Source organism: Scleropages formosus, chromosome 20, assembly GCF_900964775.1.
Source record: "Scleropages formosus chromosome 20, fSclFor1.1, whole genome shotgun sequence".
Lineage (NCBI taxonomy): Eukaryota > Metazoa > Chordata > Actinopteri > Osteoglossiformes > Osteoglossidae > Scleropages > Scleropages formosus.
The window spans coordinates 14,734,546-14,749,218 of record NC_041825.1 but is presented as its reverse complement, the minus strand read 5'-3'; the positions used below and the strand labels follow the sequence as shown (position 1 = coordinate 14,749,218).

Below are 14,673 nucleotides of genomic sequence, written 5' to 3'. Positions count from 1 at the left end.
TTGCATTGCTAAATAGACTGTCAAAGATTTTGATAACCTTATGTCCAAACTGGGAAAAAGGGAGGAGAAAAAAAACATTTTTTTTTTTTTTTTGTGTCATTTCCAGGACGTGGCCTCCAATGGTGGAGGACAAAATGCATATAGGGCTTGAACGCAGGATGTATGTGTATGGAGCATGCATTTTCTACAGATGTCTTGGTTTTCTACGTGTTCAAAAGCCCGCTGCCTTCTGCATACTCCAGTGTATCTTAAGGACAGTTAACATGTCAGTGGCTAATTGCTGCTTAAATGAAGTACTTTGTCCTTCAGCTAAGGACATGATGTATGCAGTTATTTCAGCACCAAGGCTAGTAAAGTTGCTCTATCCAATTTCACTCAAGGCACAAGAGTGCAGTTGTTGCGAGACCAATAAATGCATAAATATTTAGATCACCACAATTTGCTCAATTGGCCCTGATGTAGAAGGATGTTTTTGGCTCCTGTGGCCAGTTTCAAGTTCATATGCATATAATCATTAAGACAAGCTTATGTGGGAGACCCAGAGTGAGAGGATTGCATTAAGCATTCCTCCAAGGGCAGTGCCTTCTTAGGTATCAAAATTACTGCCCACAACCTGCTCATTAATGTTAAAAGAGACAATGACTCCTCAGGAGGAAGGAGAAATGAGAAAAACAAAAAGATATGCCAAAGGGAAATCAGTGTTTTTATGTCCACCCTTTTTGTATAATTAAATTCTTATACTTCTGTTCTCCATTTCTTATTTTCGATTTTGCGGTGACACATGATTTTGTGACACACATGTTGTAGTTATAAGGATATTTGGCTTTTCACATCTCACTGGTTTTGTTAAACCTCTGTGGTTACGTAGCCATAGCAGGACAAATTTTCAGTGTGAAAACCAATTTGTAAAACCCTTTAACTGAATCAAAGAGGAGACTGAATGGATTCAGTAATATTCATGGAATCCAGTGAAACATATAGAGAATTTATTTGAGCGACTCATCCATTCAGCTGACGCTAGACGAAGTAAACTAAAAAAAGAAGTAATTAAGCTCTGACAGGAATGTACAGTGAAGATAAGGCCCGATATTCGTCTTTCAAAATCGTACCCTGTAATAAACTAATTAAATTACAATGCAGTGAAAAAATTGCTTTAAGTCTAGACTCTAATGCTTTACTGATGCAGGCATAGCACAAAAACCATAGCGTAACTGTATATGTTGGAAGAACATGATTAGACTGAGTTTTTGAAAAACCAAATAGTAGTATACTGTACTTGCCCATTATCTTATTTATAGCTTTGTCACTCTTGGGGTTTCTTTAAGTCAGTCTAGCAGTAGTGATTATTTACATCTTTTATCAATATATATAGCATGACGGATACGATTTTGACAATAGCAGCGTTGATTTGAACACTGAAACAGTGTGCTAGAACTGCATTTTTTAAATTTTTGTACACATGCAATTGGGCACTTTAATAACTGCATTTTGTTGTTTCACTCTTGATTTTGTTTCCTTGGGAAATAGTAAGACCAGGTAAGTTTAAGATGCACCTTTGTACATGTGCAGTGCAGTCATCCTCCTCCCAGAGAGTCGGTGGTGTTTTTCCACAGGGTTCTGATGTTTCAGGGACATCAGCGGACTATTCTCCTGGCATCAGCACAGCCCACAGCCCACCTTCCCCAGCCCTCATGTTATAACTCCTGTGTTGCACATGGTGTTGGTGTTGCGTGCCCCCTTCGTCTGCAACGGCCACTGGGGCCTGTTTTGATATCTGTGCACTTAATCTGAGTCCCTTCACCCTTTTCCACCCCCAGCACCCCCTCTGCACTAGGCTCATCCTGCTGCTGAATGACAGACATCTGCTCCCTCAGGGTCTGTCCCCACGTCTCTTCCTGCTCCAGTGTCATGTCACACTGCACCGCAAAGCTCTGCCACTAAAAGCACAAATGCATGAGGACAGAACCAAACATCATCGATCCCAGTGCGGTGCAGTGAGATGAGGGGCTGTGCTTGCATGCGGACCTGCTGGGTATCTGAAGTCCTGGTACCTTTCAGGTGTCCCCCAAAGGCTCCTGGCCAACGATTGCAAAGTGGTCATGATTTTCTGATCTCTTCTATCTCCCTGCAGAGAGCACTCGGATGAACAGCATCCTTACCTCACAGACGGAGCCGTACGATCTCTCCTTCTCCCGCTCCTTCCAGAGTCTGTCCCACCTGCCCCCCTCCTACGAGTCAGCAGTGAAATCAGACCTAAGTAAATACTCCTCTCTCAAGAGACTCAGTAAGTGTAGCCTGCCTTCATTACACACACTGCAGCATGCTGCTCCATAGTTGTTACTTACATTGTCAGTACACCAAGAAAAGGTATTTACTGTACGCACATGGGGAAACGGACAGAGGCGGTGAGACAGCCATTCCTTTTTTCAGAACTTCAGAACAATGAAAAAATTAATATCAGTTTAGGTCAGCAAACTCCAGGAAAGCTTCAATAGTTCACGTTTACAGAAATCACAAGAGTTCCAGGTCAGGATAAAAAAAAAGTCAGACAAAACCCAAGCCATTATTTTGGTGCGAGATCTGTACGTTGTTTGAAATTGGAGGTGCTGAAAACGGAAGATTTCCCGTTCAGGTAGGCAGCGGCACCAAAAAAGCGTGAGCCTTTTGAATGGCCTGCTGCTTGTGTTTTTGCAAACAAGACAGGCGTTCACCAAAAGGGAACTCCAGTAGGTAACTAAGCAGTCATTATACACATTAAACATACTGTGAAGACCCATCTGTACAAATTGAAATGCTGCTAAATGCAAGCTGCTTAGAACCATAATCATTCATTACAAAACTCTTTGGCTCTTGCATTTTGCCAGCAGTGCCTGGTAAACAAATTTAAGCTTTTTCTTACAGCAGCCAAATGCTTTGCATTAATATAGCCTTCATTTATAAGGCCAATATGATAAAGCCCCTTAATTTAGTACTAGCTACTCTGTCTTATAAGCAAGTAGATTTTGTGCATAGCTTTGAATATATTATCTGTTAGCAACTGAGGTTTGCTATTTTCTGATTTCATCTGGATTGGAAAGACAGGGGTGACTCAAGTATTCATCTGTTGTACTTTTGTTCTATAGTTTTTTGTAATTTTATTAGTACTGTGAAATGAAAAGTTTGTCAGTGATTTTTAACATATGCTTGATATACATTTCATTCAGTTAAACTGACAAAATGATGAGTATGATTAGTAAGTTATGTGCAAATTACAGGAACAGTTTTTTTTTTAAATTTAATTTAATGTTTTTTCTGACTGGGGGAGGCTGGCCCTGTGGTGCAGCGGGGCTTGGCTGGGGGAAGCCATGGGGTGGGTCTCGGGTTCGAGTCCTGCCTGGGGTGCCTTGCGATGGACTGGCATCCTGTCTGGGGTGTGTCCCTTCCCACTCCAACCCTACACCCCGTGTTGCCGGGTTAGGCTCCGGTTCGCCGCTGTTCCGCTTGGGACAAGCAGCTTCAGACTCTGTGTGTGTTTTTCTGACCATGACTTGCCAAGGTAGAAATATAGAGCAGCGGTTTTTGCATATACATAGTCACTCTGGTTTGTTTATGTATCTTTGTAGACACAGATAACACTCTGATGAAATAAAATTTGAAAACATGACAAGAAAAATGTTTTTTTTTTTTTTTTTTTCCCCCCACTTATTTTTCTTCCTGAGGCAGGCAGTGTATATTATACTAACGTCCCCATGTGGTACACTTTTGCTTTTTTACTCCAGAAGTTTGTCACATGTTTTAAAAACATGTACACAGCACTCACACATATAAACACAACAAATGAAAACCCTGGGGTTTGTCAAGGTTTGGGATTCAGGCCGAACAGTTATTACACCGCACAGTAAATGAATATAAACATTTGGCGGCTGAAGCTATTAATTAATTATGTATAAGATCCAGCATCTCCTTACAGTTAGTCATATCGCTTTTATACTGTTGTTTACAGTTAACTTTTAAACAAGAGATTCTGCCTAAAGGAAAACAGACTTTAGTCTATTTCATTCAGACAACTAAAATGCGATGAAGTTTTCTTTAATAAGAAACATAACTGAACAGTTCTGTTTTTTGAAGTACTGGAAGGAATGTCATTTTGAATTAAACAAAACTGACAGTCCCAGATACTAAACAGATTGTCTTTAAATTAAACATTACCATTAATTAAGCATTCCTGAATCTGAGATGGAAAAATGTTACAAGAGCAAATTTACTTATTAATGCATTACAAATTAATTTCAGCACTTACAGCGTTCAGTGTATGATTCATTGCTGAATTACCTACACTTCATTAAACTGTTTGCTTAGGATTATATTTTATATATTTGCAGTCTGTATTAAAATTAATGTTTGACCAAATGTGAGAACATGCAATTATGCTTTCATAATTTTTTTTTTCTTCTAAAGACTGAGTGGAAAATAGGTTTGTCTGAACACATTGCAGGAAATTATCTTGATTTTTAATGCTTTTTTAAGATTGCCTTTCATTTTCTGCATTGATGATGGTGAATATTGTCCCTCTAAGAAGCATTTATAGTTTCCGTGTGTTAAAGTTGTTCTTTCTAAAAATCCACACTTTCATGTGTTTGGATTAAATATTATTTTCAACTTGTGTTAAGGATATTATGCTCCGTCACTCATACACTCACTGTGAGTATCCGCGGATGTTAAGACAGGGTAATGGTGATCCAGACTTGTCCTGGGGGTATAGTCAGGGTACACCCCAACCTGGACACCAATCCATTGCAGGGTAGGAATTTTGATTTGTCCTCCTATGTTTAGGTGTAAGGGGCATGGTAGCACAGCGGGTTTGCCTGGGTCCTGCTCACTGGTGGGTCTGGGGTTCAAGTCCCGCTTGACGTGCCTTGTGATGGCCTGGCGTCCCGTCCTGGGTGTGTCCCCTCCCCCTCCAGCCTTATGCCCTGTGTTGCTGGGTTAGGCTCCAGCTTGCCTGGGTGACACGGTGGCAGAGCAAGTAGTGCTGCTGTCTCACAGTGCCTGGGTGGTGTGAGAGAACATGGGTTTGATCCCCGCTCAGTCTGTGTGCACGTCTGCATGTTCTCGCCATGTGTGTGGGTTTCCTCTGGATGCTCTAGTTTCTTCCCACAGTCCAAAGACATGCTGTTCAGGTTCCCCATAGTGTATGAGTGACAGAGAGAGAGAGTGTGTTCCACTGATGTATGGATGAGTGACCCAGTGTAAGTAGTGTATCTAGCAGTGTAAGTCACCTTGGTGAATAAGGTGTATGGGCTCATAACACTAAATGGAATTCACTGGAAGTTGCTTTGGAGAAAAGCGTCTGCTAAGTGAATGAATGTAAATAAGTATAAAGAGACATGGTGGCACAGGGTGTTCAGAGTTTGCATGTTTCCTGCTGTCTTAGGGCCCCCCAGACATGCACAACAAAGGCCCAAGCATACCACCTTTGATCCTCCCTCACTTTGGAAACCATCTAAGTGATTGCTATGAGTCAACTTGATGGCACATCCATCCATATGTGTTTTTATATTTTTTCCGCATGGAAGGAATTACAATAACAGTACTGTAAGGTAGTATATAAGGTAGACGTAGGTGATCACAGAGGGCTGTGTTTGTGCAGAGATTGTCTTTGCAAGCTCAGCAAGTCGTGTTTTGCTTTGAAGGGTCTGAATTGACAGCTCTAGATGCCAAACCCCTTCCTCTTGCACAGTGACCAGTAAATACTGTATACACACACACACACACACACACACACACACACACACACACACATACAGAGGCAATCAGAGGGAACTCTATCTGGCAGCTGCTCCTTCCGCGGTCTCCTCTGGCAGTCCACATTTTCTTTGAAATCAAATCGTTTGCTGTTGCAAATATCCAGAAGGCTTAGCTACTCATGCTTCACTCCAGTTGTTTCCCCCCCTCCTCTTTTGTCAGACATTGCTGTGTTGTGCTGGGAGGGGGAAGTAGGCCTGCATGTTCACAAAACTGCAAATTGCTGATATCTACTGTATAAGATCTAGAATATGCCTAAAAGACAAAGCTGTTAAGGAAGCCACAATGTATGCAATGATTTTCCATTATTTTGTAATATTACATATTATACATAATAGTGCTATGTTAGTATTGTAATATATGCATGTATGCATATATTGCATACATGCAATACATGCTGGGAAGCGTGGAGGTGCGGTGGCACAGTGGTGCAGCGGGTTCAAGCCAGGCTTGGGGTGCCTTGTGATGGACTGGCGTCCCGTCCTGGGTGTGTCCCCTCCCCCTTCGGCCTTACGCCCTGTGTTGCCGGGTAGGCTCCGGTTTCCCGCGGCCCCGTATGGAACAAGCGGTTCAGCAAGTGTGTGTGTGTATGTGTGTGTGTGCAATACATGCATCTTATTATGAGGGTACATACATATACTGTATACGTTACATAAATATATATTTAAACATATAAAAATGCACACGTGCAAAAGAACAAATGTTTGTATGGCTTTTACAAAAAATTGGTAAAATTTAAGAATGAAGATGATGGAACCATTCATAAATGATCTAAACCAAAAAATAAGTTTTTGCAAGAGGAATCACATTTTATTTTGCTTTTCTCTTTTTGTTCATAAAATGGATTAGAGTAATTTCTTGGACAACAGTGTTAATCCTCCTACGAAGAAAAGAAAAAATGAAATTACTTCACCAATTCATCTCATAACAAGCCTTATCTAAATCCCCTCTGAAGACCACATTCTAATTGATGCTTCACAAGTAGGCTGTGTGTGATTAATGTTCTTACTTGAGTCTACTGATGTTTGAGATCTGTGACTAACTCTGATAAATGCGCTCCACAGCACGTTCACTGTAGTTGGTAATGCAATGGAAGCGATTACATAATTACCCACAATTTCCACATTTGTTTTTATGCAGTATTACCATCTTTTTTTTCTTATGAAGGTTAGCTCTTTATCTATGGTGAAGATAAAATTACAAATTAAAATGGGATTTTTTTAACATGTGGATGTGGGAAAGTTTTTTTGTTTTTTTTTTCTGATTTTTCTCCAGAATAACTAAATATTTGTACTTTAAATAGTTTGACCTTTTATTAAGAATAGCGCAGTAGTAACATTTTCACTCTTCATGGTTTTGACATCTTCAGTTACAAGACATACAACCGCAAATAGCAAAAAAACTGACAATATTTTGTGGAATAGCTAAGAGGATTTTACCGAATGCAGAGTGAAGTGGCTTCTGGGAAGCATTTCAATCTATGGGTTGCTGACTAATGATCCCATCTTTAAAATATAATTGAGAGCAAAAGAACGAAAGTATCTGTTTTTAAAATGTGTGAGCAGGCTGCAAATTAAGAGTTAAAGAAAGCAAAGCAGGCTTTCGATGCCATAGGCTGCCTTTCTCTGAACTGGATGTAAAAGAGTCACACGCTGACTGAAATGTGTTTTTCTTATTATGAGGGTGTGTAGAGTGCAGGAGAGCCGATCTTTGTGCTACATCTCGTTTTTTACATCTAAGATATGCTTGGAACTACATGATGCTCAACCAGATTAAGTTCTAGAACCTGTGTACCAATAAAGGATCCTTGTTAAAACGTACACAGCGATGAAGAAGAAGGGCAGTGCATGCACATGTTAAATCACGTGGCTGCCACTTGGACATGTCAGATGCAGTTCCTTTCCAGTCTGAAGTGCTGGATTCACTGCTTTGAGTCACTGCCGCAATATTGTGTGACACCGATGTCCCCGACTGAGCTCCTCAATGCGTTGACAGTCTCTACTCACCTTTCTACAGTCTGCTTTTCCTCTTGCATCTGTAATGTGTGTTTATCTGCCCTTTGACCTGGAGCAACATCGCATCACAAGACAACTCCTGAAGCTTCTGTTGTAGCGGGATGTGTTTCTTTGTTTATGTGCCGTGTTGCTTTCCTTCCACAGGCAAAGCTGGATTTTTCCAAATATGTGGGACCATTCAGACAATATGACGACGTTTGGTGAAGCGCTGCAGCGGCTCTCATTGACATTACTTTTCCGTCATGCCTTGTTTACAGTCTGTACTAATGCCCAGGGATCGTGTCGCATGGAGACAACTAGAAATGAGTTTGATTTAATCTTTCAAGATAAATGTCATGACCTTAGTCACAGTTATTCCATATCTGAAAAAATGCAACGGAATCTTAATGAAAGTAAAACTAAACAGTTTTATCTCTTTTTGCCACTTTTGTATGCACCTCAAGAGGGAGAGCAGACCAGCAGGGTGAGACAGGTTTGTTCGGAATGTGGTTCTCCCCTAACGCGCTGGCTGTGTCCCTCTCCGCAGCTGACAAAGACGTGGACGAGTACTATTCACGCAAGAGGCATTTGCCGGACCTGGCGGCTCGCGGCACGTTGCCTCTGCACGTGATCAAGATGAACCAGGAGCAGCCGGCCCCATCGCAGCGCCAGCGACCTCGTCGCGTCCAGCGCGCCATGTCGCAGGACCGAGTGCTGTCCCCAGAGCGGGGCCCGGTGCCCGAGTACGAGACTTCCCCGTACAACGTGTCCCCCTACGGCGGCCGGATCCTTTCCGACGAGCAGCTGCTGTCGGCCGAGCGCCTGCAGTCCCAGGACCCACTGCTGTCCCCCGACAAAATGATGTCACTGAAGCGCTCCAGCTTCCATGACAAGTCCATGTCACGGGCCCTGTCCCACACTGATGTGTTCGTGCCCACCACGCCAGTTATGGACCGCTACAAGATGACAAAAATGCACTCCCATCCCAGTGCCTCAAACAATGCGCAAAACACTTTAAGTATGAACCAGACTGCCTCAAAGAGGCAGGCGTTTGCCTCCAGACGGACACACACGGTGGAGCAGCTGCACTACATCCCAGGACACCCCCACCACTACCGCACAGCAAGCAAGACCGAAGTAACTGTCTAAGCCCAGGGACTCTCACATCAGACCACAGCAGAACCGCAGCAGTGATGGTAACGGCAAATGAAGATGGGATCATCGGCGGATCAGAGCAGTCCCAACAAATTGTCATTTTGAGGTACTGGCCACGATAGGGTGAGATGATTTTAAGTATATCAACAACAACAAAATTGTATTTGTTTTCAGCACCAGCTTTCCAAATCACCCAGTGTTGCAGTCCTGATTTTACACACACACACACAACACACACAACACGCACACACACACACACACGCACACACGCACACACGAATGCACGCGCACACACATATGCACACAAACACAAAGCAGTATGTGTACGTGGGTGGCTAAAGGATGCCTAAGTCAGATCGGACAGTTCCTGTGTAATTCAACTTCTGAGTGCAATTTCCAAGGGCTTTATACGTTGACACATAGAGAGCGATGCATCAGTGGTTACTGTGTGAAAGGAAACTTGATTAAGGTTGTGGAGCTAGAATGATACTGTAATAACTTTATAAATATATAAATATAATATATTCTATTTGTACTTCCAGTCCTAGGTATAGCATTAGAGATTCTTCATTAAATAAACTGGTGTTAGCACTTCAATTGGTGCCTCTCAAAAATGTACCATTTCAATAATGAAGTGGCTTTGTGGGTTAAAAAGCACAATCAATTCAAAGATTATTTTAAAATTTCCTTTGAATTCTTGTTTTCTTTTTTTTTTTTTTTGGTAATGGCTAGCACGTGTCAGCTTACTATATAAAAATTTGCAAATTTCCTTTGCAAAGATGATTGTAAATAGGCTATACTAGCAGCAGTAAATGGGAGAGTGTCAGTTGGCTTTTGTACTGAACATTTTTTGTAGTAGTAGTAGTTACTGACCACAATACCAGATTAGGCAAGCCACTAAACTTAATGAGATCATATAACAAGTAAGTACAATAATGTATGTCTGTCAGTTCATGTCTTTGTAGAATGAGAAGTGAATGAATGTGGTCAACCAATTATATACTACTGTTGATATCCGGCTTTAGACTGTGTCCCTGTAACTCACGAGGCAGGTGAACATATTATGCTTAGTGCAGTAGCTTCGAATGTTCCATAATTATTTTGTCACTATATCACATTACTGTATGTCCTATATGTATATTTAGCCAGGAAAAGCTGCTTTCTTTTTATCACATCAATAACTGTGTTGTTATATATGAAATACTGCATATGTCAAAAATGGATAATTATTGTTGTGTAATGGTTACATTGTTACAGCTGTCTTGACATAAATTAAACACAACAGCAAACATAGTATTTGAAGTACAAAGAAAGGATTAAAACTGTGAAATATTTGTCCAGATGTTTTAATTAAAGCAATGCCTTATATTATGAATCCCAAAAAAAAAAAATTCTTAATTTTATTACTATACTTAATAGGCTAAAATCATGTTTCTCAGTTGTGATGAACACTGGCCTTGAACTTTCAGTATATTTTCTAAGAGTGACATTGGGAGTACCAGCAATATGTGGTTGATAAGGTCACATATACCTCAGATTTTGGATTGGATAGAATTTTCTAAAAAAACAATGCAGAGGTTATTTGAATAGTGAAATTTGAATAGTGAGATTTTTACTCATGAAAAGAAATTCTTAATCTTTGCTATATTTGTACTACTGAATTCTCTTTCAAAATGTTAGCGAGTGTGTTATCAGTCTTGTTCAACGGATATGGCATATACACACAGTTATGCTTGAGAATATAATAATTATACAGTAAAGGGTGCCTATTCTATCAGGGTAGCATCCAAAGCATACAATTCCAAAAAAATATGCTGATTTGGAGTGGAGCTTGATTTAATATAGTGTTTTGATATGCATCCATCCAAATTCAAGCTCTCAATTGTGAAATTGGAAAAAAAGGTAACAGTCTGCACTCTGCAGGCTTTACAAATGATTACACATTTTAGCTGTTTACCATAGAAACAGCAGTGCTTTGTAAAGAGACAAGCTCAAAGAGTGAAACGCTAAAATCATAACACGTTTTGTCTCACCTATTCTCAGAATGAGTTGTGCTAGAGAAAGGGAAACTACAAAGGTATAATATTAACAATAATATTTGTCTTTCCATTTCTGCAGCAGAGATTATCACTAAAACATCCCATTTTGATAATGATCAGTATATTACCTGCATTATTACACAACTCTTTGTAAAGAACTTTCAGCCTTATCCCCCAGCTACAGAAGAGCTTCAGGATTATTATATAAAAAGAGGTTTACAGTAATATTTTCTCCTTAAACTCCAGCAGGCAGCTCAAAGGGTCTGGCACTGTTGCTATGGTACAGCTATGTAGGATGGATTGATTCATCTTCTCTTTAACATCTGCTTGGTAGTAAACAATTTACACATCATTTTGTCAATTTCTTTTAAACAAAACACTTACAGTGTTATATGCATACTACTCAGCATCAATATAAATGTAGCATATAAAACCCAGGACTAGTACATTGTGCTGTTCTTTTCATATCAAATAAATACTTTTTATATGTAAAATGCACAAAAAAATGCTTAACTGTGCGGCGGGTTAACAAATCTTCAAACGGAGTTGTAGATTGTCAGCTGTGGGGAACCCAACGAGTACTTGACTTACAGACACTAAAGGTTGCACACACTGATTAGATCAAAACAATTACTTCAAAAGTCCAAATTAAAAAATTATAAAGTCAAATGCAATGGTAATAATGACACAAATTAGCATATTTATGCTTTGTTACATGTATCAGTTAGTCTTTGCATGGAAAAACAATTTCTGCCAGGCCTTGCAGGAATGTTGTCAGTGGGATACAAGTCGAGAGTGTGTTTCATTGCCATGCAAAGAGATGTAAGCAGTATGGCCCAGTCCAGTGCTAGCTCCATATTCCATAGTTATTTTACGTTTTTTAACACCTTGTTACACTATATTCTGTCCGATATACATGGCCATTCAGGACATGTTCTGCTGTGAACTGTGAATTTAAAAAAAAACAAAAAAAAAACAAACAACAAACAGCTGAACATATTGGCAATTTGTGTTGCCAGTTCTAATTCTGTTGATCACCTTGAGCTTTCTTTATAGTGCCATACTGTCCGAATGAGGGAAGTCCAGTACGTGCTCACTGGAACGGTGTCTATTTAAATGCAAACGGTATCTTTCTCAGAAAACAGGAAAAAAAAAAAACTATAATGAAAAATCTCGATGGGGATTCTGCAAATCTGCTAATCTGTTGTTTAAAAATTATATTCATGGAGTAATAAAGCATAATAACACGTAATAATGCAGGTGAGATTATGACACAAATATTTTACTAATATTGCTAAAGAAACACTCAAAAAGCAGTATTACTTTTTGCTCACTATTTAGTGCCAAGAGGTCATGTTTCCAGTCAGTGTTTTGTTGTGAAGCCTGTAATGCAGCAAAGGGATGTGTGGCCTGTAACTGTGTTAGAATTGTCTTAAAGCACCGTTTGCTTACCATACATGATGATTCAGTAGGTCTGAATGAGTATCCACATATATGATGGACAAATAATCATCTTAGAAAAGTCTCTTGACATTAGACACCATGGGTGCTTTTTTGTCTAAGATAAAACGTCTTCATGTTTCCTATTGATAGTTGCATACGGTGTCACAACATTTTCTAAACCAAAAGACACGGCTGATATTTTAGACACTGAGGGAGAGTCCATGTTGCATGTTTAGAAAAAATATATTGCCAGCCAGACTTTAGGAAATGTATTGCACATAAAATAAAAACATGAACAGATAATTAAGAGTTATATTTTATATAAGATATCAAATACATATAGCTTTGATTTGAAATTTTGTCTCCTGCTAGTAGGATTGTGGGTTTTCAATTCCAATCACGTCCTCCGAATCACCGTGATATACTCATGGAATTTTTTTATCCATTTGCTTTCTGGTAGCTACTGTAACTAACTTCAAGTATTACATAATTAGAGACTTTGTAGTAAATACTCACTGGCTTAAAAAATACTGTAAGTATGTAGTCTGGGGACAGTAACTCTAACAGGTATGGAGGTTTTGTGTTTAGGTCAGTTTTTGAAAAGTGTTTATGGTAGAATTGAGAACTGAAGTATCTTTGTGTTTGTGCACAGAAATGGGTTACGTTGAATAAGCTTAAAATAATGGGCAGTATTTGACTGTTTCTCTGTAATTTTCTTGTTGTTCTAATATACTTAAAGCACATTCTGTATGTACTGTATATTATAATCAGTTTAGTAAACCTTGAGTATAAAAGACTTACCCCACTTTGCTTATTTATAGTTATTTATGGACTGAAAATAAAGCATATAAACATGGCAGCAGTAATTTGTTAAATACTTTTAACTAAACCAAACAAATGTTTAATGTATACTTGCAGCGGAGTGAAAATCATAAAAAATTACAAAAATCTATATTTATTTATTTATTTATAAATCTACCCAATCATACAGTCAACAAACCCAGAGCTCATCTCACCCTTGAAGACAGGTCTGGAGTTACTTTGCTATGAATATTTCTGCATGGAAGTGTATAAAGGCAAAGGGACAGACTTCTGCACCCATGCCCCATATGCCACAATATCTTTGGGCATCATTTTCCCACCACCCTAAACCAACATCTTTATTAACAGTCCATTGTTTATTTACCATATTGCTTATGAGTATTTGTCCTCAACCTTAAATGTTTCAATGAGAAACATGCACTCATTTGCATGCAAGCTGTACCATAGCTAGACACAAAGCAAAAACACAAACAGAACATTAAAGCAAAACAATTTTTAAAGCCATACAGATTAATAAATACTAACTTAATACCAGGCAACGCAACTGCAGACCTTCTTTAAATTCATTGAAGTGAAGGAGTGTGAACACATTCCTCACAACATGAAAACAAAAGCTTGCAATTGCATTTCTTTGCAGATATTTGTAGTTAATAGTTTTGTTTTCCAATTTGCACAAATCCCATCCTATCTGCATTTAGATGGGAATATGACACAGCAATTAAATAGTATGTGCAAAAGGGAAAAAAAAAAAAAAAAAAAAGATTAAGCTCTGATCTGTAGGTGGGAGAGGAGTGAAATACATTCCCTATGAAGTCATCATCAGCACTCATACCCAGAGAGCAGGCTGACTGTTCACCATAGGTACATGATGGGCGCTCTCACACATCTCTCTACCTGCTACTGTAAGTCATGCCTTGGAAAAGAGAGACCAGAGAATCGACAGGTAAGTATAATGGGAGTGCATGGATAGTAAGACACCTATCCTTCTACGCACTTTCAGACTAAAGGTGCATTGTGCTGCCAAAATTGTTAAAACCCACTCTTTCCTGGCTACATTTTAAAGCCAGACATTCAGCTGTAAATTGAAAAAATGTTTGGGATAACTTATAAACGACCACATATAAATAGGTAACTTAAAAAAATTCTGTGAAGGCAACACAGAGTATGTGACAAGTCGCATGGCACCTGCACCTTGGCTTCAGCAGGGCTATTTCTGATTTTAATTATGCAAATCCTCCTCCAAAGAGAAGAAAACCTGATGGGACTACGGAGAGGAAGTGTTTGAGAGACAAGATGACACCAGCACAATGATGCTTCGTTGTTTCCAGAAAGGCAATTGTTGAAATCAGTCTCAAGCGGAGCTTTTATATTCATCGGGATGAAATTTTCACACTGCGGCACACACACTAATACGACACCTCAGCTGACGTGCCACT

The 14,673-nt window shown here is 39.5% G+C and overlaps 1 protein-coding gene across 6 annotated transcripts in view; it reads left to right on the top strand.

Moving 5' to 3' along the window:
* The window catches only part of LOC108939858 (protein shisa-6-like), an 80,775-nt gene extending 71,627 nt beyond the window's left edge, over positions 1 to 9,148 (top strand). For 5 of the 6 annotated variants that reach the window (XM_029246895.1, XM_029246893.1, XM_029246894.1 and 2 more), the window contains 2 exons: positions 2,132 to 2,284; positions 8,326 to 9,148. In XM_029246895.1, the coding sequence (XP_029102728.1) occupies positions 2,132 to 2,284; positions 8,326 to 8,927 (755 nt within the window). In that variant the 3' untranslated portion in view covers positions 8,928 to 9,148. The remainder of the gene's footprint in view (positions 1 to 2,131; positions 2,285 to 8,325) is intronic. The other variant, XM_029246896.1, reaches the window with a different exon arrangement.
* The last annotated feature ends 5,525 nt before the right edge of the window (positions 9,149 to 14,673 follow it).